The sequence below is a fragment of the Rhyacophila brunnea genome, unplaced genomic scaffold (assembly GCF_057557595.1).
Source record: "Rhyacophila brunnea isolate RB1 unplaced genomic scaffold, BYU_Rbru_1.0 scaffold_1, whole genome shotgun sequence".
NCBI lineage: Eukaryota > Metazoa > Arthropoda > Insecta > Trichoptera > Rhyacophilidae > Rhyacophila > Rhyacophila brunnea.
The window spans coordinates 488,362-515,175 of record NW_028232751.1 but is presented as its reverse complement, the minus strand read 5'-3'; the positions used below and the strand labels follow the sequence as shown (position 1 = coordinate 515,175).

General features: G+C 31.6%; 1 protein-coding gene and 1 non-coding gene across 6 annotated transcripts in view; one reads left to right on the top strand and one right to left on the bottom strand.

Annotated features, from left to right (window-relative positions):
* LOC147079327 (coiled-coil domain-containing protein AGAP005037) overlaps window positions 1-26,814 on the top strand; it is a 608,924-nt gene that overhangs the window by 270,024 nt on the left and 312,086 nt on the right. For all 5 annotated transcript variants that reach the window (XM_085940028.1, XM_085940056.1, XM_085940051.1 and 2 more), the window contains one exon: window positions 24,467-24,638. In XM_085940028.1, the coding sequence (XP_085796154.1) occupies window positions 24,467-24,638 (172 nt within the window). The remainder of the gene's footprint in view (window positions 1-24,466; window positions 24,639-26,814) is intronic.
* Window positions 13,253-13,350, bottom strand: TRNAY-GUA (transfer RNA tyrosine (anticodon GUA)). Its single transcript has 2 exons — window positions 13,314-13,350; window positions 13,253-13,288 (listed from the first exon to the last, which is right to left on the bottom strand). It is a non-coding gene; the product is annotated as a tRNA-Tyr (tRNA).

Sequence of the window (26,814 nt, the reverse complement as noted above, 5' to 3'; positions counted from 1 at the left end):
GACTAAGGATGAATGCGACCACAATTTGGCTCAACCAGATGGTTTAGAATTATTTTTTTGTAGTTACTATTTATTAACTATTTTAAGGTAGTGGTGAAAATACATAACGAAACCAATATAATTAATATTTCAAACTGTTGTACCGAGTTTTTTTCTACTTTTGTTTTCGTCCCTTTGTCTCCCTATTTTGTGTTCAGTTGGTCAGGTCACCAACTACCAGGACATGAAGACACTGACGGAAACTACGTAGACAATCCTCTGCTGATTTCTACTTTTCACAGTATTATCAGTTGTGATAAATTATAAGTAAACGGTTTTTCTGTTGATTTAAAATTCGTTGAATGAAGAAACTGTACATAATTAAAATAAATATAACGTTTTTAAACGAATACTTATTAAATACTTACTACTAGAGACTGCTGGCGAGAGCATCGCTATACCTTGCAGGTCGCTTTGCGTCTTAATCAAATAGTGGTAGATATAGCAAAAGCCCATTAGATTGGCCAAATGACTAAAAACTATCACTCTTTAAAGCTCTTTTAAAATAATAACCACTCGGTAAGGGCTCATATTGAATTGACTTTATTAATTAATATCGATGTCACCTCAAATAGTCCGGCTTCAAATACTCCGGAATGTAACATGGAATATTCTGGTATTGTCTTGCAAATAGTTGGCAAACCAAAAATCACAGTGACACATAAATGTTACTATGTGACTAATTTGCTGGCTAGTATACATCTGTGCGATAATAAATGAACAAAAGTTGTAGTTTCAAAGATGTATAAAAACTATACACGAAGATTATATTATAAGAATATTGAAATTTTTCTGTTATAAATATCCACACTTTTTTGTATTCTGGCGTAGATTGAAACTTGCTTTTTCCTCCACCACCCGCCACGTCTCCACACCCGTTATGCAGGCGTATACCGTGGCGTAACGAACGATAGGCGCTGTTCAAATTTGTGCCGAAAGTGTCCCAGGAGCAACTTACCAAGACCTTGGTTGGCGTGCAGTAGAGTGTGCGTGATCCCTACTTCCATATAATGTATTACGGTCAATTCTCGATGAGAAAAAACCTTCTCGCTCGCCGTATAATGCCGCAAACTTTTTAAAAGCTGAGAAATTTTCCCTCGTAGATACCAAGTCGCAATGGACGACCGGTCCAACTGAGGATCGGACCGACTTGAGAAACTCTTCCCTTTCAACCGTTTCAAACGTAGATTGAAACTGTTGTTCAAGTCAAGATGCTCTTGGCTTGAACTATGCATCAGCTAATTTCCTAGTTACTGAGGCTTTCTTGATTGAACCATACCGACTACGTGAATACCGATTGTACCTTTTCAAATTACTATCGTTATATAAAAGCTATCAATAAGCCTAAATTAAATTTTTGGTATATCTGAAATTTTACAGGGAGGTGTATTTTTTTAATTAAACAATGTAAATTAAGTAGGTGCATAATTAATTGTTTTATTAATATTTAATATATACAATTTAATTCCTTAATTGCTATAGTTATATGAAATTATATGTCAGACTAGATTACGCAAACAAAGAATGGATCGCCCGATAAAAGGTTCCGCAACATTCGGTGAGATAGATACCTCAGACTAATGATATATAGAGACCGCCTATTTTTCGGTAAAATGAAGCCGTGTTTCTTGCGTATAACGCACAGTAGAACCTTGATTTTATTATGATAAACTTAACTATGAAACGTTATACCTACCAGCGTTTTGCTTCTCAGTACAGCTACCAAATTTAAACACAACATTGTTAACCATATGTTCTACTAAAATAAGTAAAAATAATTAGGTAGGCACCACTAACTATATATTTAACACAAAAACAATAAATTTCAGCAACACGTGCTCGCAGTTTTTAAATGAATGTAATCAGTCAAATCCATATTTTCCGGCGACGTTTTCAAAAAAATATTTAATAATTCAGCCGTGTAAATTCTATCTTACGCATAGAGCGGAGATATAAGCGTGCCGAATGCTTACTTAGTCGCACTTATGGTTCGTTTTTGTTCAGGCCTTGGTCGGGACCTTTTTTGTCAATAAGGAGAATGAGACCACGCATCCAATCTCGAGTGGGTACTCTATAAGAGTAATCAGTTAGCCATTGGTTGTTACTCAAAACTATTGCGAGAGAGACGTTTGCTAGACGTACTTTAGTATTCTAACTTCTAACACGTGTATTCTAAGATGAATGGTGCCTTAGTTATTCTTTTGATTGAAAGAATTATTCTTTTATTCGAGATACTGCGATGCATCTAGAGGAGGTGCATATTTTAAAACAAATTCGCTATTGGTTTGTCGAATGTATCTGGCGCTTTTGAATTTTTGCAGGGTCGCATTTAATTCTGCATGAAATAAATATTTTTTTTTTAGAATTATTAATAACCATGTCCTTGTTTTTTCGTACAAGGTGGTTTTAGTAATTTTGACCCAGGCTTTGAGGAGAACACATAAATATTGTGAATCCTGACCGGGAATCGAACCCAGGAACTCTCGGGTGGAAGGCAAGCGCCATGCACCACGAGAGCCGCCTACCCTGACATAATATTAATAGTAGATGGAAAATCAAATCAATCAAATCAAATTTATTTATTTTACATATAATGAACATAACAAATTATAAATTCAAAGCGTTCACGACATGAAATAAAATAAGTGTTAATAATTAAAAAAAAAATTAAAATACAGAGAAGTGTGAGTTAATAATACAATAAGTAATAAAATAAGAAATAAAATAAAATAACAAAAACAACGAAATAATAAAATAAAAGTAGATGGAAGCACACAGAGTGAACTTTGATAGACCCTATCTTAAAAACTTATAAAACAACGTCCACCTAAATTCACCCTCACGTAAGTGGAATATATCAATATCCGAAGCGATTTCATTAAACATGGTTATTGCCCTCCCAATTGGCATTACTAATGGCAGGTTAGTTCTGCACCGTGGGAGAAAAAACAACGGATGCCCACGATTCCTAAGGTAATTATCAACTTGGTTAATGGCCGACACTAAGGTTTACCAGTTTATTAGCAATAATTGAGTTATGTGGTGTAAATTTTAAAATTTATTTGTACATTAAATAAAATAATTGATTTCATCACAAATAATAATTAGATGCACAATAAATGTATTATACACATCTACAAAGGATTGAAGCAATTGCGAATATATCCTAATTATATTTCGAAAATTACATTATTAATGAATAGTTTGACATGCTAATTAGTTTGGTGGTGTGGATCGTGACTCTGGTGATTTGATCGTCTGAAAGCCTTCTCCGAGACATAGTTCAATTTATCTGACCGTGACTGTTTGTTACCTTCCCAATAGCCATATACAAATAGACAATAGTCCGGCGAACACAAACTGGGGAGATTCCTAGAGATATTATGGCACCTGCATAATATAATTGTGTAATCTGATGTTATTCACAGTTTATACTGTCATAAAATAAATACAACTTGATGAGCCAATTAAAATGTGTTATTTATTATTGAATTAAGTAGTTGACAAATTAATTTTATAGGCACGCTTGTTTATTGTTAATTATATCGTCTACGGAAATCGATGTGTCTGCGAAAATCAAAAGCTCTTTGAGTAAGAGAGAAACTAAGCTCAATGCGCTAGTAGTAGATGCAACAGTAATTGTTCATCAAATTATATTAATTAAACAAATGTATGTTCTTGTGACTATGATAAGCGTCTTTGATCTGGTAATTTAAATATGCCAGGGAATTATCTCTCATTTCCTCTGCCTAATGGAAATGTCAATTTGTTTTAAAAGTAAATTTAAACTATAAAGACCGCTGGCATGGAGTGTTTTTATGCTTTTAGTGATCCGTTTGAAAGAATAAAATTAATCTATCACTACATTTCGTGCCATGCCCATGGCTTCTACAAAGTTTTTCAATTATTTTATATTCTTCTTATCGTATGGCTGCATGATGCAGAATATAACACAGGCTCACGAACATAAACAAAACCACATAAGTACCTACATGCTTCAATATACGTATATCAGATTATAAAAAATGCACAATTTATTATTGCTAGTTCATTGGGAGATATCCAAAACTATGTTTCATATAAATTACTCGTAAGTTAATCGATTACATAGACAAAAATTATATTTGTTAACCACTATTAAAATTAGAAGATGTTTGTATTCTAAGTTGAGTGTAATTAACTGACCAAATCGTTAAGTCTTATTAATAATATTTTAAATATTATATTTACATAATAATTTTAATATTGTATTAATTAATATGAATTCTAATAAATTTAAGTTTTTTACTATTCCATTTGAGTGGTTTTTTGCGACCCAGATTTCAGCATCATCAGGTGCCGTGTACACTCACCAAAGGCAAACACACACTGACTGAAGAACACTCTTAACTCTTGATTATATAATAAATCAATACAATAAAGTAGATAAAAACTCCATTGCCTACCTATTAAGTCAAAGGTCACAAAAAATACAACAAACAAATTATGAATTGTTGAAGTGTCAGTAAAAAATCTAATTAGCAAAAACCCTATCTTAATAATAATACACTCGATAGCTTATTATAATAAATCGTCAAAGCCTAGCCTGACACTTGAACTATTCATAATTTGTTTGTTGTATTTTTGTGACCTTTGACTCGATAGGTGGAGTTTTTATTTTATATATATTTGAATAAATTTATCTTAATCATGTGAAAAAATATGATGTAGTAAATTACGTTAAAGTACGGAGTTGTAAAATATATTAGTTTTCATCGATAACATCACCGAGTTGATTATTTAAACAGTTCACCTGTAACGTTGCGCAAGCCGAAACATCGCGTTTGTAATTTAATAGTATCGCTTAAACTGGTTACGCGTTTCCCCTACCAGAACCAGTAGTATTTACGACGCATGTGCCTCGCCTGGGACGCCTCAAATTAAGTATCAGCCCTCACTAGGATATAGCACGAAACTTTCTTTGCCCTATCAGTTGTTTGACCGTATGCACTCACCTCTATCAGCGCGCCAAAATCGAGTGCAGCTTGCAGTTTTCGAACAAACGTCCGACAGGCAATACATCGGTGCGAGACGCGCTCCTGTTTTCCATCAAAACAAACTTTACAGTTTTCCGATTAATGTAATAATAAAAAATATTAGATCTAACTAATATAAACATTTAAGATATCATTATAATAAAATAATTATTATTTAGTGCTGAAAGTTGATGCATTAAAAATATGTTTTATATAAAAATATTTTATAAAATAAAAAGTTGTGTAGAGATAGAGTAGTCCATATTATTGTCATTTTGATTAAGAGTTTTTGAGACAAAAAACCTAACCTAACTTACATATTTTTGGAATACAGTAGGTTGTGTTAGTACGCTGCGAGACGCGCTCTTGTTTCATCAAAACAAACTTTACAGTTTTCCGATTAAAATATAATAATTAAAAATATTAGATCTAACTAATATATAACTATATCATTATAATAAAATAATTATTATTTAGTGCTGAAAGTTGATGCATTAAAAATATGCTTTAAAATAAAATAAAAAGTTGTGGGAGAGATATAGTAGTCCATATTATTGTCATTTTGATTAAGATTTTTTGATACTAAAATCTAACCTAACCTACATATTTTTGGAATACAGTAGGTTTTGTTTGGTTTTTGGTATCAAAAGTCCTCGATCACAAAAACGATATAGAGTTACTATAACTTTCTATATTTTTTCGAAGATATTAATCGAGGTGTTGCGCTGAATAACTCTGATGTTCAGTAACTTCATACGCTCAATCGTGAGCAATGATAGTGGAGTTGTGCGATATTGTCGACGTACAGTCGAATTACCAACCCTTCGTCTCGCGAGGATAGCTGAGGAAATCTTTCTGCCATCCACGGAGGAGGCCGAATGCAGATGTCAATTCCCACTCGGGTGTGGACCCTTGATGTCATGTAGTAGTTCTCCAGATGATCCGATACCCACAATGCCTGAACCACCTGAACTATTCCTGCCTTCCATGGAGGAGGCCGAATGCAGCTGTCATCTCCCATTCGGGTGTGGACCCTTGATATCATGTAGTGATCCTCCAGATGATCATATAATTGAACCATTTGAGCTACTTGACATACCTGAACCTCCCGCACCACCTCGGGCGAAGAGTCCTCGACCTCTCTGCCCAATACACGGTGCCCAGCCGCCATTTTACGAAATTGAGGTAAATAAAATTTATTAACACCTATAAAATGTATTGTATCCGTGTAAGAGAATCGTCAAAAGAATGCATTTTCATCTTGGTAACTTTATTAAGCAAATTACGGTAGACATTACATTTGATTATCATCGATGATTATGCTTATAATCGGCACGTAAGAATTATATAGAATATAAATAATATTGTGTTTTTTAATCGATATTTAGAACGATTGCATTACCGATGCGGTCGCTGTGTATAGCGGTAAAAAGATTTCCACTTGTTGCATAAATATATCAAGGACAGGAGAAAATATATTGTTGGAAAGTGAATATTTTTTACTATTTTTTTACTCAGGATCATAAGTTGTGTGTTGCATTCAAGTATTATTACAAAATAAATCGCTTATTTTGTATTATAATATTTACTAAGCTATTTATTATTTTAAATGCTAATATTTGAAAGATAACTGCCCACCGTTGTACAAAGGACTGAGGGTCAGGGTTTGAATCATCTTGACTAGGCAACATATGTTTTTCAATTACTTGTTTCTAATGTTCCATATTTTTTTCAACTCCTTCAAATAAATGTTAAGTGAATTATTATATTATTAACAAATAACGGTCGTAGAGAATTCTGTTAAAAAACCTTCCACACACATATATATATATATATATTAAGGTAATAATAATAATAAAGAACCCTATTGTGTTATTTTTAACTTATTATTATTATAAATATAATATATTGTTACATAAATTATTTTAAAATTACCTTTGCAAAACGCCTAAAATTTGTTCTTTAGGAAGAGAGCAACGTAATGTAATTTAATACGCCTTACTTTCGTTTTAAATTATCAATACGCATCTAAATAGGTACATTATGTAAAAAAAAAATTTGAAAAATAAACCAACAATTAAAAAAAAAAACTGTAGTGGATATGGGTTTTGAGGGATTTATTGTATATTTTTGTATTATTTTTAGAAATTTAAATGAATTTTTACGAGTACGTGTTATTTAATATTTTTGATAATACATTATTGCAAGTATTTACACCTGTCATTTATAGCTAGGCTAGTATATAAATTAAGAATGTCATGACCGTCCAGCGATGAAACGATCATAGTTAAAAAATGGTGGTATTATAATTACCGTAAAAAATCATAGACATCGTCTAGATTTTAGAACACAGTAAAACTTAACTGTCAGAACTCCGGTAATTTAATAAGGGATGACGAATGGGGTAGATATGTTCTATAAATACGGCTTCAACGGGAATTCGAAGTATGTATTGTAACCTCTAGATGAGCAAACGGACGCAGCTGACTAGGTTGGATACGGAAGTCACATGACCGGAAACAGTGGAAAGAAATGTTACAAAGAATGCCTAAAGGCTGGAGACAATATATTTTCCCAAACCAATCTTAAAATAAATTCATTTGTTGGTTAATTATTTTTGTCTAGAATTTTCATGCCAATACGTTATATGCAGTATTGTCATTTTCAGACAAAGAAAACTTAAATGCATATATAATATTAGCATTTTTGGTATCTCAGAAATTCATAATCATTTTTCACCAAACGTATTTTTTTCAGATTCATTTTGCAAATCAAATAAGTACTAATATGCTATTAATATTTTTTACGTATATATTATAATTATGATCATTGATAAGCAAGGAAATGCTATAATAGATTATCTACAATTTAACTTAGTTATTTAATATATTTTATTTACCGATTCGAGATTCACTTTTATTATTCCCATTACTTAATGATTTAGAACATAATAAATGAAATCAACTTTAAAATATGTTTATATTCTCATTGTCAATCAGAATTCATGGGTTCCATACTCTCGTATATTTTCCGACATTGGTAAATATTCAAATAAAAACCACATTAGAAGTTGTATGTATTTTACGTTGTATTTAATATACATACTATTTAAGATTTTCGCGTAAGTTCAATGTATTTATTGGAATAGTTCTTTGTTAATTTCGAGCTGTTATAAAATGTATTTCTGACGAGTTAATGAATTAATATAATATATATTGTTAATCGACATAATTAAATTTATAAAACCTTATAGTTATGTATTATGATCTACGTCCTATAATAATACAAATTCATGGGTAATTTAATTTTATTGTGATATGCCAAACATACAAAACATTTATTAATCCATATTTAATTTTAATGTTAGTGAGATATTTTTACTAAGTTGAAATATTTAGAAACAATAATTAATGGAAAATAATATATTAATGTAAATTTGTTCCGTAGTGAACCATGTAATAATTCATGTTTCCGCAGAAATACTATTTCAACCAATTTTCAAATGTTACAATATTGGAAGCAAATAATACACTATTTTGTTATTTGAAAACGATACCTTGAATCTGATGTAATATAGAATATAATACATCTCGTTTATATATTTGGAAAATTATGAAAAGCTAATTACAAATTATCGGTTTTTGGTCAATATGCGTTAACTAAAAATTGTAATTTTAGTCGTGAATAATTTTATTCCAATTTTACTCGATTAGCTGTGGTGTAATATAGTTTATAAATTAATATATTCCCACGTATTTACAATGTGCCATTTTTATATAATTAGCTTATACAATATAAACACAAATATAAAGTCGATTAATAGGATCAGATAGAATATAATAGTTTACCAGCTATCACGTCATACCCAAATACCACTATGTAGTATGTACGCTTTATACATGACAAGTAATATACTCTTAATAATAAGATATACCTTCATCTATCTATGTCTATAATATATACTGCGATTTTGCGTAAATCTGTTATAATTCAAACGTTTAACCTCTCTTCAAAGAGGAGATTTGAGGACTTGAGCGGCGATTAATTCATTTACTTACCGGTCTATACATAATATCGCCTGGATACTAGGTACTTGATTGCTTATTACATACTGTCCTAGCAGTGCGCACATTGGCCGGAATCAGATTGATACATGTTCGTCTCCTGTCCGGCACCACATTTTTTTCTTGATTTATATGTATCTATGTTTTTGATGAATTTCCGAATTATGTATAGTATTAACTAATAGATACTCATTAACACGCTGGACACGTCCTCTGGGACTGTTAACTCATGGGATCCGACGGGCCCAATCGGCCACGCCAACTTGATATCAATCATGGCCAACTTTGAAGAATTTAAATAGTTTGCTGCGTCATATGGAGGACGGAATAATTCCGATCCCTTCTTAGATTCATCCATCACTTTTAACTCGCAAATGACGGCGGAGCGAGTGGAGATTCTTTTTTTGAATATTCTAAACTCTTTCTTTAAGCACCTCGATGCATGGTTGTGGCATATACATGACATGTGGAGATGGAGTAACTCAAATCATTGTAATATCTATATTACATTTACAAAAGTACATTACCTACGGGAAAATTCTTTGAAAAAGTATTTTTTTTTGCATTATACAGTGGTATGCATATAATTTCAGTATAAAAAAAAATGATTCATTCGTTTGCCTTTAAATAATATATTATAATTCAACAAATAATTTAGAACGAATTCTCCTGTTTAAATAAAAACTGGGAATATTTCTGCATTTGAATGATGGCAAGGAGAAAAATAAATAAAACGGAAAACCAAATGCTTTAGCCGTATCATCATCATTAGCCTGAATCTATCCACTGCTGGATGAAGGCCTCTTCAAGCTGCTCCACTTCTCTCGGTCCTGTGCATTGCGTTGCCACGTACTTCCGCAGAACTTAATCATTTCATCGATCCAGCGGCCTCTAGGTCTACCTTGCGGACGTTTTGTACTTCTTGGATACCTGGATGACTAGATTTGTCCAACAATTGTCTCTTCTTCGACCTATGTGTCCAGCCCATCTCCATTTAAGGCTTTTAATAAACTCTATTACATCGCAAACCCTTGTCTGGCCGTATAGCATCTATAGCCGTATAGCATCTACAATAATATTATGTATTCGTAACACAATATTTGTTTGCTATTTAATTCATTTTTAATAATTTATCTCACCGACGCTGTCTGATGTTATTATTTGAATTTCAAAGCGATGCTAATACATTTTATACATCCCGACTTTTCCGGTATGTAATAACTACATTTACCAAGAAAATGCTTCTGCTTCATATTTCTTGTTATGTAAAATTGGTTGTTAAATAATACTTGTGTAATTGTGTTGACGGCTACAACATAAATGCGTACTGTGCATACTTGATTATTTGCATAAGTATATTGATATCTATAATGAACTATTACTTTTATTCAACTAATAATTAGAATGATACATTCTTAAATCTTGTGAATATATTGAATATGTTCAACCAATAGAAAAAATCTTTTTTGAAAAAAAGTAAGCCACCCCAGCAAGGAATCGAACCCTGCATCTCCCGGGTTTACGCCTATAGTTAATTATAGATATCAATATACTTATGCAAAGAATCAACTATGCACAGTATGCATTTATGATGTAGCCGTCAACACAATAGTAAAGTATTATTATCAGGCAATTTTAGATTCGATTCCCTGCCTGCCTGCCTGGGGTGGCTTACTTTTTTCAAAAAAGATTTTTTCTATTGGTTGTATATTCTCTCAGAAAGTGTTTTTCAAAATTATGTATATATCATTTTCATATCATTTTGTAGTCGGTATTTCCATGAAAATGCTTATTATTATGTGTATAAATACGACGGTCTTTAGATTAGATGTATACACTAATCAGATTACTCTATACCAGCTATTACATTATAATAAACCGAATATTCCGACCTTCCCATACCGCTTCTATGCACAGTCTATCATGATTCATGCATGTAGAATGTAGCAGTAAAATGCATGTGGATATAGGTACAGTGTTAACGAAAATAATTTTATCATATTAATTACATTTACTCTGTAAAATCATTGTTCGGGAAAATGCTTTTTAATTTTCGTAACGGCTTAGCGGTGTGTCTGACTGAAATATTAGGCCCATTTCAGACGGAACACTGGTGTCGCGCTCGTATTAAGGTGATACAGCAGTGAAACAGCAAATAATTTTCAACTATAGGCGCGACGAAATTTTGGACTCGCTGCCATTCGGAGAGAGAACGTCGAGCTGGAAACACGTCATTTTGTTTCGTAATGGCGACGGGCGTATTATTTCTTAAATCGTGTAAAGATGACTAAACACGTTACCCATTTACTTTAAAAAGAAAACATGTCAATGAATATATTATTATTGTTACTGATAGAATAATAAACAGAACATTAAATGGACACATGTTGGATTTATATGACAAATTATATTTCGTTTGACATGCGTCATTTGCACCCGCGACCCGCAATCCGCGCATCGCCTAGTCACGATCTTTTTAAACCGTGCCTCAACTGAGGTATAGCCTTAATAAAGGAGGCATTTGTATTCGAATAAAGGGAACTTTGTTTATGTTTATAAACGCCCCAGAGCTAATGACTCAACGCATGCCCGGTACACTTTTCCGTCGGCCGCTACATTCTCAAGCCGCTGCTACACTTGTTTTTTTATTATCGCAGCCAGTTTTATGTTCTAATTTAAAACGCAAAATTATACGTTGGCTCATTAGCTCTGGGGCGTTAATAAACATAATACAAAGGCCCCTTTATTCGAATACAAAGGCCTCCTATATCATATCGAGGGCGGCACCGGTGTCCCGTCTGAAACGGGCCTTAATTTTAGAAGGATCGTTATTGGTAGTTGTTATTTTGATAATATTGTCGGCTTATAGTTAATAATGTCCGTTTAAAAAAACGTCAGCTACCGCGTCGGCTTGTAATGTCGTGAATCTGGGGTTCGAATCTCGGTTCTGGCAAATACTCAAACCGTTTTGCAATTTGTGTTTAGACCTAGAGCATGGGCCTAATAAACTGAGCCAGTGGCCAATATCCATTTCTGTGTCATTCGTTTTTTGAAAAATTACCCTTTTCTTTTAATAATTAATTAATAAGATATAAAAGAAATCCGCGTAGTCAAAGTACGGATAACCGAGGTTCTACTGTATATCTAATTGAATATCTACCTTAGTAACCACATAACACATAGTTACTAACTTACCTATATGTTATTCAATGAATAATTCACAAAATTTATGAATAAATACTCTTTTTTTGAACATATCTATATTATTTTTTCTAATGGTTATATATATTTAAAATATTGATTCTATCGACCGAAGGTATTTGGTAGTTATATATTTTTCACAAGTGCTTTCAAATTACGTATGTTCAATAAAAGAATGTTACATTCTTAAATATTATGATTTATTTGTTGAATAAAAAAAATAGTTAATTAAATTATCACCAAGATCAAGTATGTTCTAAAAAAAATCTTGGAGCAATCACGACATCGGTTAGTAATGAAGGTGAATTAATACTTTGATTTAAAATACAAAAGCCGACTGCCAATTAATAGCGCAATTTAGAAAGCGCTTCAGACAGTATTGTAAGAATCATGAGTTAAAATTCGTCGCAATTAGCAATGATACCTATGGTAGATGGTGCACATGGACGCGATTCCCGAGACACGCAGGCTCGAATCCTGCTGGGTGTCGTATTTTTTTCAAAAAGATTTTTTCTATTGGTTACATATATTTCTCATAAGTATGATCAATTTCATTATATCAACGGCGCGGGCATAACATATTATGCTTTATTTATATAATAGATAACAATAATATCGTGCTATCACTTTGATAAGCACATCTGTAATCATTAAAGAATATCACACCAAATTAATACTATTTTTAATCGGCCAGACTCGTATCTCATTTGTTTAATCTAACATTAAAATGATTTGTTGCATTGGAATAGAAGATAGTTATGTAATACAATATTGTAATTCAATAAAATTGACATAAGTCTCCATTAAAAATAATAGAGGATCTAACTAGTATAAAACACTGTTTTTTCCCCCTTTTATTATTAACTTATAACCAAAAGACCGAACATAGGTATCTTTTTCGATTGTTATTGTAAATAAAATTAGTCAAAAAATTCCGTCGAGCCGGATTTGAACCAGCGACCTATGGATGACAGCGAATGTGTTATTTTTAACTCTACAGTCCACCGCTCTACCAACTGAGCTATCGACGGTGTTCATTATTTGAGAAAGTTTATCTATAAATTAAATTATTTAATCTCAGTACAGGTGACCTGCGTCGTAACGAGTACGGGTTATCAATGCGATTAGTTGTAGTGTTTCAATAAATAAAACCTATTGATCTATCAACATGAAATAAATTTTAATCGTGACAAAAACATATTTTGAATAATTTAGTGGTTTTTAAAATTTATCAATTTGTCAAAGAGGTACGCTAAAAGTAATTATTATTAAAATGGGTGACCTTGTTGTCTACCACACAGTTTCTGTAAACTTGGAATCAAACTATACACAGATACACTCATTTCCGGCAGACAGATGAGAGGAAGTGAAGTCATATCCTATTTCGACTCCGCGCGTCGATATGTCGTCGATAAGTCAATGAGTAGTCTGCTGCGTTGAACCTTTGTTTTCGCCTGAAGAAGCCAGCTCCTGAAGCATACGAACTAGGGATTGCAATACCGAGTGGAAATATCAATACCGCTATTTCGGTATTTCCTATTTACTACCGGTATTCGTGAAATAAATGAAAAAAATAGAAGTATCTACCAATAAATTTAATATAGATATAAAAATCTCTTTAAAATATTAATATTTTATAGCAAAAAGATCGAAATAGGTATATACTTAAATAATGATACAAATACCTAGTAGTTCAACTTATTAGTACGTTCTTCTTCGAATGATCTTTCAATAAAATGTATATCATGATTAATTTATTGCACTTTTTGCATTCTATTTACTTTTATCCCGTAAGAAGTTAAACCAAATACAATGTTGCTCACTGTTTCAACAAAATTATATTTCTTCATTATTGTATAAGCTATTCTTTAGTAGATAAACATAAAAATTAAGCACATAACAGTGTACATATACATATACTAATTATTATTCAATCATGAAATATTATTCGCCACTAGGGCTGATAATACAAATGAACGACGTAACCCGACAAAAAAACCGTCATTTTAAACCTTCCATGATAATTGATACATTTTCTTTCCACTTTTAATACCGAATATATTGGTATTGTCTGATTTTTAAAACCGGTATTTCGGTATCAAACAATACTGGAATACCGGTATTGCAATCCCTAATACGAAACTATCATTGTAACCGTGCATCTCCGCGATGAGATAAGATTGTCGGTAATTATTAAGATTTCGTATAACCTGCGGCGCCGCTGTTTATCAATCCACACACTTTATAAACCTCTGGTATAAGTGTGTTCATTGGTTACGCAGAAAAGATGGTTGACAATAATTTTTACTTTCAATAATTCTAATCAACATGTTCAAATCGGATTTGATAATTTAAAACATAGAAACTATGTCACGATTTGATGCACCAGTACATCACCCAGTACCGTTTACATAACGCAGATTGAATTTTATCATTTAATTAATTATTATTTTTCAACTCGAATATACTTTTCTATTTACAACAATTTTTATCTATTTTAGAAAACTTTACATAATTATTTTATTATATTTTAACGTAGCGATATGCGTAACTACTGTATGTCATATTTCTTTACGAGGAAATTAAAATAAACAGAAACATCACTATAATACCTATCGTTATTATAGTGAAAATAAAAAAAATGAATTATCTTGATTTTGTTTTTTTTAATAAGTAAGTATACTTATATAATTTTATTATTCATCTCATTTTTCGTGGATGGATTGTTTTATAAAAGAAAACCGCGAAAGAACACTTCATGGTAAACGCTTTTGAAGTTGTGGGTTTTAAAAGCATTATTGACGTGAACATATAGTTTTATCGACTACTACTACAATACACCTGTTCATGTAATAATATATAACTGTAAAATATTATCTTTTGTCTATGGTCAAATTACGATCAGTAAAAAGTGGGTAATTTAGGATAAATAAACAGTTTTACTTTTCTGAGCTCTTCCATATTATTGAATTCCGGATTATTGAAATAATGACAGCATTTGATCGTTAGTTGTATATAATTTACTAAGTTGATTTCTTTTCTTATATAATAAGTCAGTTTTGCACTTATATCATACATTATTGACCAAAGACAATATAATGTTTCTAAAATGCAAACAAAAACAAATCAATATTTCGTCATTAAACTGTTATAACATCTGATGTATAGTTTTGTCACAATGTTTTTTTTAAATATAAAATACATAATTTTGAAAAACTTTAGAAATATTCAAATTAGAAAAAAAACAAAGATAAAAAGTTGAATCGAGTAGGGCTTATACTCACAGATATCAGTATTTGTAGTAATCATATCGGAGCATATGGACAAATGCCATCATCCAGTGGTACCCTAGAGGCACGAAACGGCCACAGGATCGCCCTAAAAGCCGCTGGATTGACGAACTGGTAAAGTTCGGCGGAAATACGTGGCAGCGAATGACACAGGACCGAGAGAGTTGGAAGAAGCTTGGGGATGCCTTCATCCGGCAGTGGATTGATCTCGGCTGGTGATGATGATATCGGAGCTATTACAAATAATACTAAAAAATGATGAGTTTATAAAATTTTATTTTAATAAATCAAGTTATTTACAGATTATATCTAATATTCATGTTGGTAAATACAATATAATAACAGTTTTTTGTCTCTCCCATAAAATTGTATTTTTGTCACATCCGAGGTTTCAACAGCAGTTTGGTTTTTCGGCGCAATCATGAAATTACTTTAAAATTAATTGAAAACTTGTAAATATCTTCATTATATTTGTGACATTCATCACGAATTTCTCCCTGAAACTTAATAAGTTGAAACTGGTCGGGCTTGGGAAACTCCAATTATATCATTCTGAACCTATCTATGGCTTGTATTAAGTATCAAAATACATAACTAATAATGATTACTAATTTGTAAGAGAAAGAACATAGATTAGCGGACGAAGCTCTCTGAGCTACGTCTCGTAGCATAGACGTAGCAGAGCGTAGACGGAGATAAGTAATATTTTATTTAGCGCGATGGCAAACGTCGCGAATTCACACTGTTTGTGTTCTATTTTCAAAACAGTACGCTTTTATCATTAGGATATTTTAAAATAAAAATGTTGGAACTATTATATAATATTTTTTCCTGTTCTTTTTGGTGGTACGAGTATTTTCCTTCGTAGGTAGGTGAATACATTCCAGTACATTTCCTATCTTGGCTCGGTCAGATCACTAACCCCTTGATTACTGAGCCACTCTATTATTCTTCTCTCTACATTTTCCTCTATAAGATTCTAAAAAACGTATTTTTGAAATGTTTTATAATAAGAATAACATTATTCTAAAATACCGTAGCATTAGAACTAATATGTAAGTAATTCAGTATGTATAATATGTATATTATAAAGTATTCAGCATTTCATTAATCGTAATATACTTTTATACAAATTATTTTTTTTAAAAATTCGCACTTTATAAAAAAAATAAAATGAATTATTTTTTTGTGTAGTTCATTGCTAAAATTACGTCAGAAAATTCTATTTTTATTTTGCAAATTAAGTCGTTTAATTCATTATTATTTTTATATGATGTCCGATTCATTATTTTTTTTAGATTAAATTTGACATATGCTGGGTAGAGCAAAATTTCGTAAACACCTAGATAAGGAGTAGGACAGGACTGCCCGTTAAATCGCCTCATAAAATAATAAATACTAAATTCCTGCCAAATTTTAGCGTCCTCGCGGAGATCCACCACGCCCATCGTTTTTCGTTAAACTTGAATAGCCTGCATGAGGAAAAAAAACATTTCGTCTGTAAAAATAGTCATTGCATTTGAGTTCTATGATTTTTTCATGGAACAAAATACGTACCTAATAATTATACATACCAGCCTCGCGAGAATTGCCGTTATTGTCATTGCCTTGGTACTCTACTAGCTAGTTTAATAAATGGGTTAGTTACTATTTATATTTTTTAGCGCCTCGGATGCCATTGTTTTGTTACGCATGTGAATACTGTACAAGTGTTGCCAGCTGCCGTTGACAAAAATATGCCAGATGGAATAGAAAAATAATCTAGATTTTCCTATAATTAACAAAAATGTAGTACTTTAAAAATAGTTCTTAATTCTGAGCATTGTTTTCCGAGAACAGATTGTATTGAACTAGAATTAATTGTCACATCATCATCATCATATTACCCACGGTGGCCACGCGGCTTAAGCGTTAGACTATAACGCCGTGGGTCCCAGGTTCGAATCCTGGGTCTGGCAAGTACACATATTGTTTTTCAAATTGTGTGTGAGTCAGGGTATGGACCTAGTAGGTTGAGCAAGTGGCTTACATCCATTTCTCGTAAAAAAACAAAATCTGTCAATACAAACCTCTACTCTGTGGAGGCGCATATGATCCTATTAGGATCGGACATGGTCGAGAAGAATTAATTATTGTTCTTTTGGTCATCACTTAAATATTGTATGCTACGTTTTATTTATTGGTAAGAAAATAATATAAGGTACAAGAAGCTAGTACTTATATCGATTTTACAAACATGAATTATAGATATTATGACAAAATTTAAAACTGTTGAAAAGTACTAGAATTAACGTCATCTGCCAGAAATGTATTTTGCTAGCTGGATTTTTATAAAAAAAAATGATAATTCTGACAAGAAAAACGCTAAGTCGGCAACGCTGTCAGTATGACTATGATGAAATGCGGTCAAGCACCTTATTAAATCGGCCATGCTGTTTGCGTTATAAAAAGCTTACACCACGTCAATCAGTTTGGTAAACTAATGCCTAGTCTAGCTCGAACATCTGCACGTGAACAATGTTTTCCATCCGCGGCGAATTCGAAAACAAAAAAATATTGACATTGCATCGACCATTCGAAATGTTCTTATAAAAAGTTCGATAATAATTTTATATGTTCGCGCTCACTGATATACCTATCTTGGTTTGGAGTTGGCATTGCATACTCAGATGCAGACTATGATAGGTAATCAATCACTCTCATTGTCAGCATTGTTTTCACACACATACATAATAATATACTGGGGTTTGCATTCCCAGGTCGCACGGTTTCTTGGTCTCGAAGTTTAGGGATTCAAATTTGGGAAATCACGGAAATCGCAATTACTTTTAATATTATTTTAGACTAAACTTAAGAAGTGTAATTTTGAATTGGAATTTGGAATTAATAACGGTTGGTTTTATAAAGAAAATTGTTCATCTTCTAACTTTCACACGAATGCCGAATCAGAAATACTAAAAATAATATTTATAAAACTAATTCATCAATCAAAAGAAGTCCTTCTGTCTGATACATTTACATGGCTTTTTTATTTTAATGCCAGTATCAAGTTTAAAATAATGGTCGAAATTTCTCTGGTTTTTTTCTTATGTCGGTAAGTTGAAAAATATGTCATAGTCCAAGAATTTGGTATAAAAATTTTCTTGTAGATTTCTATTGAATTGTATAACACACGCATCAATTAGAATTTAAAATTAATTTCTATTATCCACCCTCATAAGATGATATTAATTTTATTATGTACTTACTAATTGAAGCACCCGGTTATAATACTTAGACTTAGATTATTATCATACTTCACAAAACAAAAATATGTAATTAAATTGAAACAAAAGAACGTCACGTTTAAATGCAATCCAAAATAATATGTAGATTCTAAAACTGGATACATTCGTATTAATTTCATTTTCAACTTCCTAAATGTCCAGTCAGAAAATGTTGTCAGAAAAAGTTTCAACTTGTTTACAGTAAAAAAAATATGTCGACAAATCTAATTAAAGTTCATTTAATGGCGCTTTCCTGTAAAGTGGTACATTCTTCCGTAACTATTTAATTTGACTTAACAATTTCGATAAAACAATATAATATAGTAAAATTGTTAATACAATACTTTTCCATATTATATCTTGTTATGACAACAGAATCAGAAGATCCAATTATAGCGTTGTATATTTTATATACTCAGGTTTTATATGTTGTCAATATGCATAGAAAAAAGGTAAATTGATTATAGAAATTGATGTCGGGAATTATAATCTGACTTTGATTTACGAGATTCTTGTAAAAAAAAACAGGCAAAGGCCGAAATTTATACGAAAAATTATAGAGATAACAAATAATATAGCGAAAATCAATGAAACAGTTTCTCACATTGTAATTGTATTATTAATGATTGGGTTGGGATAATACGATTCGCCCAATTCGTTCCAATTATTGGTTTATGTTTACAAAATTATCGTATTCTTATTATTTTACGAGTTAAAGTAAATGTTAAATAATTGCACAAGATCGAGTTTCAGTCAGTTTTAGGGGTGAGTAAATATTTAAAATTCCTAATAAAATAATCATTTTATTTTATGCCTCGTTATATATTAAATTTCTAACTCAATTGACGTCATAACAGCAATAATGTAATGAAGGCACTTTGCCAGCGACGATGTTATAACATTGCACTTTAAAATGAATTTTCTATGACGTAACACTTTAAAAAAAGTCGTATGATAAACTTTGTGTACAGCGTATACTTCAATGAACCATCCTTGGTTGAAACTGACATACTCACCTCCTATCGGAAATATTATACATATCTCATGTTCACCTTTTACGTATTGTTATATAATATAATATATATATTTTAAAGATTTTTTCTGAATATTTTCATAAAAAAACATGTCCATGTTCCAGAACGTGGTCATTAGCATTCTCGATGTTTTAACTCTCCTGTATAGTTTTACTAGTTAATTATACCAAATCGAGCGTATATTCATCACTAACATTTTTGGTATCGGTATCCGGAGGACTGTAGTGGATATTTTATATAGGTACTAGGAACACCTAGGAGTTTTATAAACATCATTATTTTACCACGTTTTTATTAGCTCGTATTCTTGTTTGTCCAGTACACATTTTTTCTTGTTTGTCGAAGATTTGTATTGGACGATTGAAGATTTTTAACTAACTTCCCGACTAGCTAGACATTTGAAACTTTTAGAATATATCAGAACAAGACGACAATGCATTCTTTGAATACTTTTGGCCATTTTTAAGCAGAATTGAATTCATTTTCAGTTAATTCTATTTTGTATGGAAAGTTATTATTGTTGCTAAGGGGGTCCTAGCAACAAAATTATTAATATATACGTGCGTTACTATGGAAATCAATATAAAATGTCAAAATGACATTTCAGTATTCTATATTTATTCAGTATTTCTATCAAGTACAATAAAAAGTTTTTATTAATACATATAATTGTCAAGTTTATATGATTCAACAGAAAATTTAAAAACGTGGTATATAAAAAGTTTTTTTATCCTGTAATTTTTGAGGTTTACCATTAATAATTGTTATGCAGATAGGTCTTTGACAATTTATTATAATATTAAAAAAAAAAAAAAGAACTTTAATACTTTTAATTTGAACTTTTAATTTTAATTAAGACGAGATGGGAAACCCATCCTAGCTATCATAATCTGAATACAATCTGAATACAAGTTTCCTTCTTAGTACATCAATTAAATTATTATTAATCACTATTTTACCTTCTGATATGGTTGCGTTACTAATTTTTCAGTGTGTAATGCATTTCCAATGCGAATCACAGCAAAACTCTTTCAATTTATTTTGCACATCTGTACGACGCAGTAGACCTACCTATGTGTATTTTAAGGTACTTTGTATTTAAAAAATATATTATATAATATCCGGTGATTCGACTCGACGGAGCCAAGAATCTTCACAGTGATAGATTGAATCTTCTTTGTTCTGTTGCCTCTTTAAAATAAATTGCTCCAAAATTTATCACTAATTGTATCTGGACGGTTGCTTTTTGAAGTAATACTTATTTTGGGGCGTTTGGTAGTAAGGGAAATTGAGAGCTGCGCGCGCAAACAGTTACGAAAGTGCGCGACAGTATGAAGTTAGCTGCGAATCAGTCAGCTGTATAAAAAACGAGTTTGCTAGTAGAATTGTTCCGTTGCCTAGGCAATGAATTTTTTCAATGTCGGCCATTTGCAATTCGTTATGTAAACAAACGATTATTAAACACCAGAGTGACAGTTGTTACTTTAAAAATAAAAACAACGAGAAATAATTATATAATTTAGTAATATAATTATAAGTGTATAGAAATAAACCAACAGCGCTCTAAAAGGCGGCCATTTTTCTTGAGTGTGTAGTTAAACAAGATTATTATTAAGAGCTAGACGAAGAATCTAGGTTATCACAAGTTTAGTTTTTGTTTCGTTACGTCCAATACGTATAACTTCTAACGCGCGTACATAAGTAGGTACACACACCGATTTTTATATTTTTAAAACCTTTGGGCAGTTGTGCGCTGATGATAAAACAATACCTCGTATACAACACAATACGAATTATACACGAAATTAAAAAAGCTCTTTGTAGTCACTAGATAATGTTTAAAAATAGGTGATAAATTTGATGGAATCATAGAGATTATAGAGATTTTTTTCACCTGCTTTATAATTATTAGTATCATATAGCATACGAGGTGTTATTAAATATTTGTTTCAATAATTAAATCGATTAAATAGTCTACTTTTCAGACTTAAGACCCGTTTTCCCGGATTTAATTTAATATTAATTAAATTGATTGTTTAAGACAATAGCATTTTTCTTAATTTCTATCAAACGAATACATGTAGGGTAAAAACTCTTCAAATTGTTTTGTAATGTAACCTTATAAATATTATTAATGTGACAGTAATGTACTTTGAAAATAATCATTATTTTTCACAACATTTTTATTTTATTCAAAGGTAGACTGAAAAAATATAATCAAATTATTCTTAATGCTCACTATCAGTAAAAGTACTGTTAGCTGTACATCATATTATTAATTTATTGTACTTCATTTCTATGCCCAAGTATCCCTTTGTACAATTTTTCTAGCATTTCTCTATTTCCCCGTTTCCAGAACATGTCCGATACAACGGTATTTAAAATTATATTCTGTCTCTACGACAGGTATTATATTTTCCGTTAACCTTTGAATGTAAGCTCATACAAATTTCCACGAAAGGTAATATTTCGTATATTAGCAGAGTTACGCATATTTCGAGTTTTCAACACAGTGCACAGGCAAATTAAAATCACGGTACAATTTTACTTTGTGCACTTGAAACAATGTTAAGTTTGAAAGAACCCGTCATGTTAAATAGTTTACACGAAAATGAATGTGTCGTATTATTATTCTGCAAAGTTGCTTCCGTAATTAAAACAGGATAAGCGCTTTTATTAATCTGTGTTTTACGCGATTTTTAATGTTTAATTTAGTAATCATGTTAGATCTGTATATTTTATTTAATATTCTTTGTTAATATTAAATAAATCAGAACGATCTTGCTACTACCATTAAACACCACTAAATCTATTATCCACTAACTAACTGGATTGAATCCAGGTTGGCATATTAACCACAGTGTCGTGGATTTTTATATAAATTATCGCACAAATGTACTTAATAACAATAATTACAAGATAAAAAAAACTTTTTATATACCACGATTATAAATTATCAGTTGAATCATATAAACTTGACAATTCTATGTATTAATAATTTTTTTTTTGTACTTGATAGAAATACTGAATAAATATTATAGAATACTGAAATGTCATTTTGACATTTCATATTGATTTCCATAGTAACGTACGTGTATATTAATAATTTAGTTGCTAGGACCCCCTTAGCAACCAAGAATAGTGAGTAGTAAATATTACTTTTATTGATTTTTTTCCGAAACATACAACACAGAATTAACTGAAAATGAATTCAATTCTGCTTAAAGATGGACAAAAGTATTAAAAGAATGCATTGTCGTCGTGTTCTGATATATTCTAAAAGTTTCAAATGTCTAGCTGGTCGGGAAGTTAGTTAGAATTAATCTTCAATAGTCCAATACAAATCTTGGACAAACAAGAAAAAAATTGTACTGGACACACAAGAAAAAATCTGTACCGGACAAACAAGAATCCGAGCTAATAAAAACGTGTTATTATTAAGCATTGATTCGCAGTGCCTGTTTACTTTCTGTAGTAAATAATATTGTGAATGGCAGCTTTATTTGTGCTTTGTTCACGGACTTTCGCTCACACGATTTTCTCGCTTATTTAACTAGTGCGTGGATACTTTTAACCTACGAACATTTATATTGTTTAATTTTTTTTAATGAGCAATAGCTTAAATTCAAATTCAACGTAATCGGTCCCGATATTTAATGTTTCAGGATCTAGGGTGAGATAAGGTAATTGAATAATTAATTAAAACTAGATTGATTTTAATTAAATTATGTAATTAATTATTAACATCGCTTATTTCGCAAGCAAATGATGCACTCTAATAATTTTGATAATTTTACCAAAGTAAAATCCAAGTTAAGTTACATAATATTATTGTAATGAGATTAAAGGTAGAATTAAAAAATGGCGCACCTACGGAAGTTTCAATTCGATTCCGAGACGGAATCGGATGTGATTAAATATTATGTTATAAGTACACGGCATTTACTGAAACCTGTGATACCAGGTCCAGTAGGTACATAGTTATATACTACCTACTTAATTAAACAGTACTATCCGTTTCCGTTGATTCCGTTTCAACTCCTACTATTATAACATTGTTAGTTCAAGATAGTGGATTTTCTTCTTCCGGTACTCCAAACATGGTTTAAACCAATTTAGTAAACTTTCCTACTTGATTCGATTTGAACTCGATTCCGTTTCCGAAATTATATTTTTTTTAAAATACAGCGCAATCAAATAGCAGCGTCGAAGCGATGAAGTGAAGTGAGTCTATCTCATTGTTTAAAAAAAAATCAAATTAGTTTATTTCTACGTTCGGGTTATCTGCCCGTCTTCCAAACATGAAATCGCCTGCTATTTCTAGAGATTAATATATTTTATCATTATCATATCCGCTCGAAAAAAAATGATTTGTTCTAGCAAAGTAATTGAGTACCTAATAGTAATATGTCATATGCTTTGAATGTCATATGCTTTGAATGTCATATGCTTTGAATGTCATATGCTTTGAATCCAAATATACAACTGTCGCGAATGACAAACTCATGTGAATTTTATGAGTTCCCAATATAATATGAATTCTTTTTTTTCCAACAGCCACCATTGCCCCGCGGTTACCCTCCCCCATCTTCGGCGATGCTTTTCGATGACGATCCTGGCATCATGTCAGAAGTGGAGACGGCTTCCACTGGCTTCCGTCGCGGAGGAAAGCAGAGATCCTCGCTGCCCGTGGTTAGGACACCCAGCAAGACCCTCGAGAGGCCGCTTGGTAAGTTTGCAATCCGTATTGATATATCATAAAATTATATTGTGTAAGTATAACATTATAAAATAAAAGATTATTTTCTTTGCAAAAAAACAAAACATAAAATCAACTTTTTCGAAAAAATAACATAAATCTGTGCCATGAATTGGGAAGTGTATAATCACATATGCTAATATCAATACAATGGTAAGTCCTCGTAGAGGTGAGAAGCATACTCGAGATAATGAATCTAAAACTAATCTCATGATAATAGATCTAAGCTGTCTTGAAGATGAAATACGGCGCTTGGTACAAGTATGCACTTAGAAACCCAGTTCAAGAAATAATGAATTACAATACTGAATAAATGTTGGCAATTACGTTTAAAATACTGCATCATATTATCAATAACAAACGGTCGCAATCAAATTTAATAATCATTTCCGAATATATTTTTGATTCATCTGTTGAATTGTTTTCGATCTATCATTCCGAAAGTAGATTTTTAGTAGATGTAATTGGGTACTACTTAATACTTTGAAAGCCACAGAAAAAAAATAAAAAAAAAAAATAGCGGAGATGTGGGCACCAAAATTGGTCAAATATAATAGTGATTACTGACAGAACATATCAATATGTATTCCAAATTAAATATAGCTCATTTTTAAATAATATATAATAAACAAATTCTGCTGCTGAAAGATACATAATATAAAGCTGGTCAGAAAATTTGTTTATCTCGGGGTGAGCATATAATATGGCTAGACTGATAATTAAAGGATAGTGGCATTGGAAAAATAAAATGCAATATTGAAGTTGCAACCAATTTAAGAAAAAATTAAATAATTCCAAAATTACTCCGTACGTACGTCCAGTAAGATATATTGTTTTCCCGATTTGCCTCTGAGATTGCCTCTGAGATTTGGATGGTGAAGATAAGAAAAAGGTAGACGCTAGATGCTTTCGAAATGTGAATGGCCAAATATACTAACGACTAATTAATCAGGGAACCTCAGATTCTCATACACTGGACTCTTCAGTTTTTTGGTCATGTAGTCCGTAAAGAAGATAATATCCTGGAGAAACTCGTGATGTTGGGTTGGGTCGAAGGTCGAAGAGTGTGACATAGAGATCCTCCAAAATAAAACAGACCAAATCGAGGGTGTCAAAGGTTTCACACATGCCCGCTTCCGACGAAGTAGTGATACATATTTATCTAAAAAATGTAAATCGTTGAAATATTTCACTGTTATTTAGCTTTCAAGTGTGGAATGTGAAAGAATTCCTAAGAATGTCTCAGAATGTTAGTGTGAAACTGCACCGATATTAGTTTACAGGAAATGGAAGGAAACTATATTAAAATTTATATATAACTATATATTTAAATGGTAATTAGTTTACACACGATTATGAAATTGATTTTTAACTTATTGGTTAGGGATTGATTACAACACATTCTATCGGCCCGTAATAAACTAGCCTGGCCAGCCATTAATAATTGTCAACAGCAATACGGTGAAAGGGCAACCGATTCTTTTTCATGTAACGGAAATCGAAGCGCTTAATATGTTATTTATTTTGTCGGGATACAGATGCAGCGCATCAAACAAAAATCAAACTGACTGCTTTGGTCAGTTCACACGTTTTATCTAATATTATTACATTACGATAGTTAGTAAAGTATCTTCGTTCATTGATAAAAAATATATTAGGTTTATCAAATTTGGGGACACACGTATAATTAAAAATTCTCTAAATAACGGAATACACTATAGTATATTATGCGAATATACTGAAACTTTCAGTTTCATAATATAAAATTTTGTAATGATTTTAGAAATTTCTCGACACATTTTGAAATGTAGAATTTAATTTCAGCATTGGTTGCAAGGAAAATATTTACTCACTACAGGGTCAGTTTACTGAAAACCGTTCGGCCTTTGTGATTGCAATGATATAATGTAGTGCACTGTGGGTTGACGGGCGTATAAAGCAACAGGTTGCTATATGTTTTGTTGAACGCAGTACCGCACCACGAGCTTTACTTGACCGTATTTTCCAATATTGTTGGAAACATGGACTTTGCTGGGAATTAGGAGGGATTTACTCAAGGGATTAATGCGTGCATTTAGTATGGGGATTTCCGTGCGTATAGTGATTGGCAGAGAATAATACATATAAACAGTTTTCACTACCATTT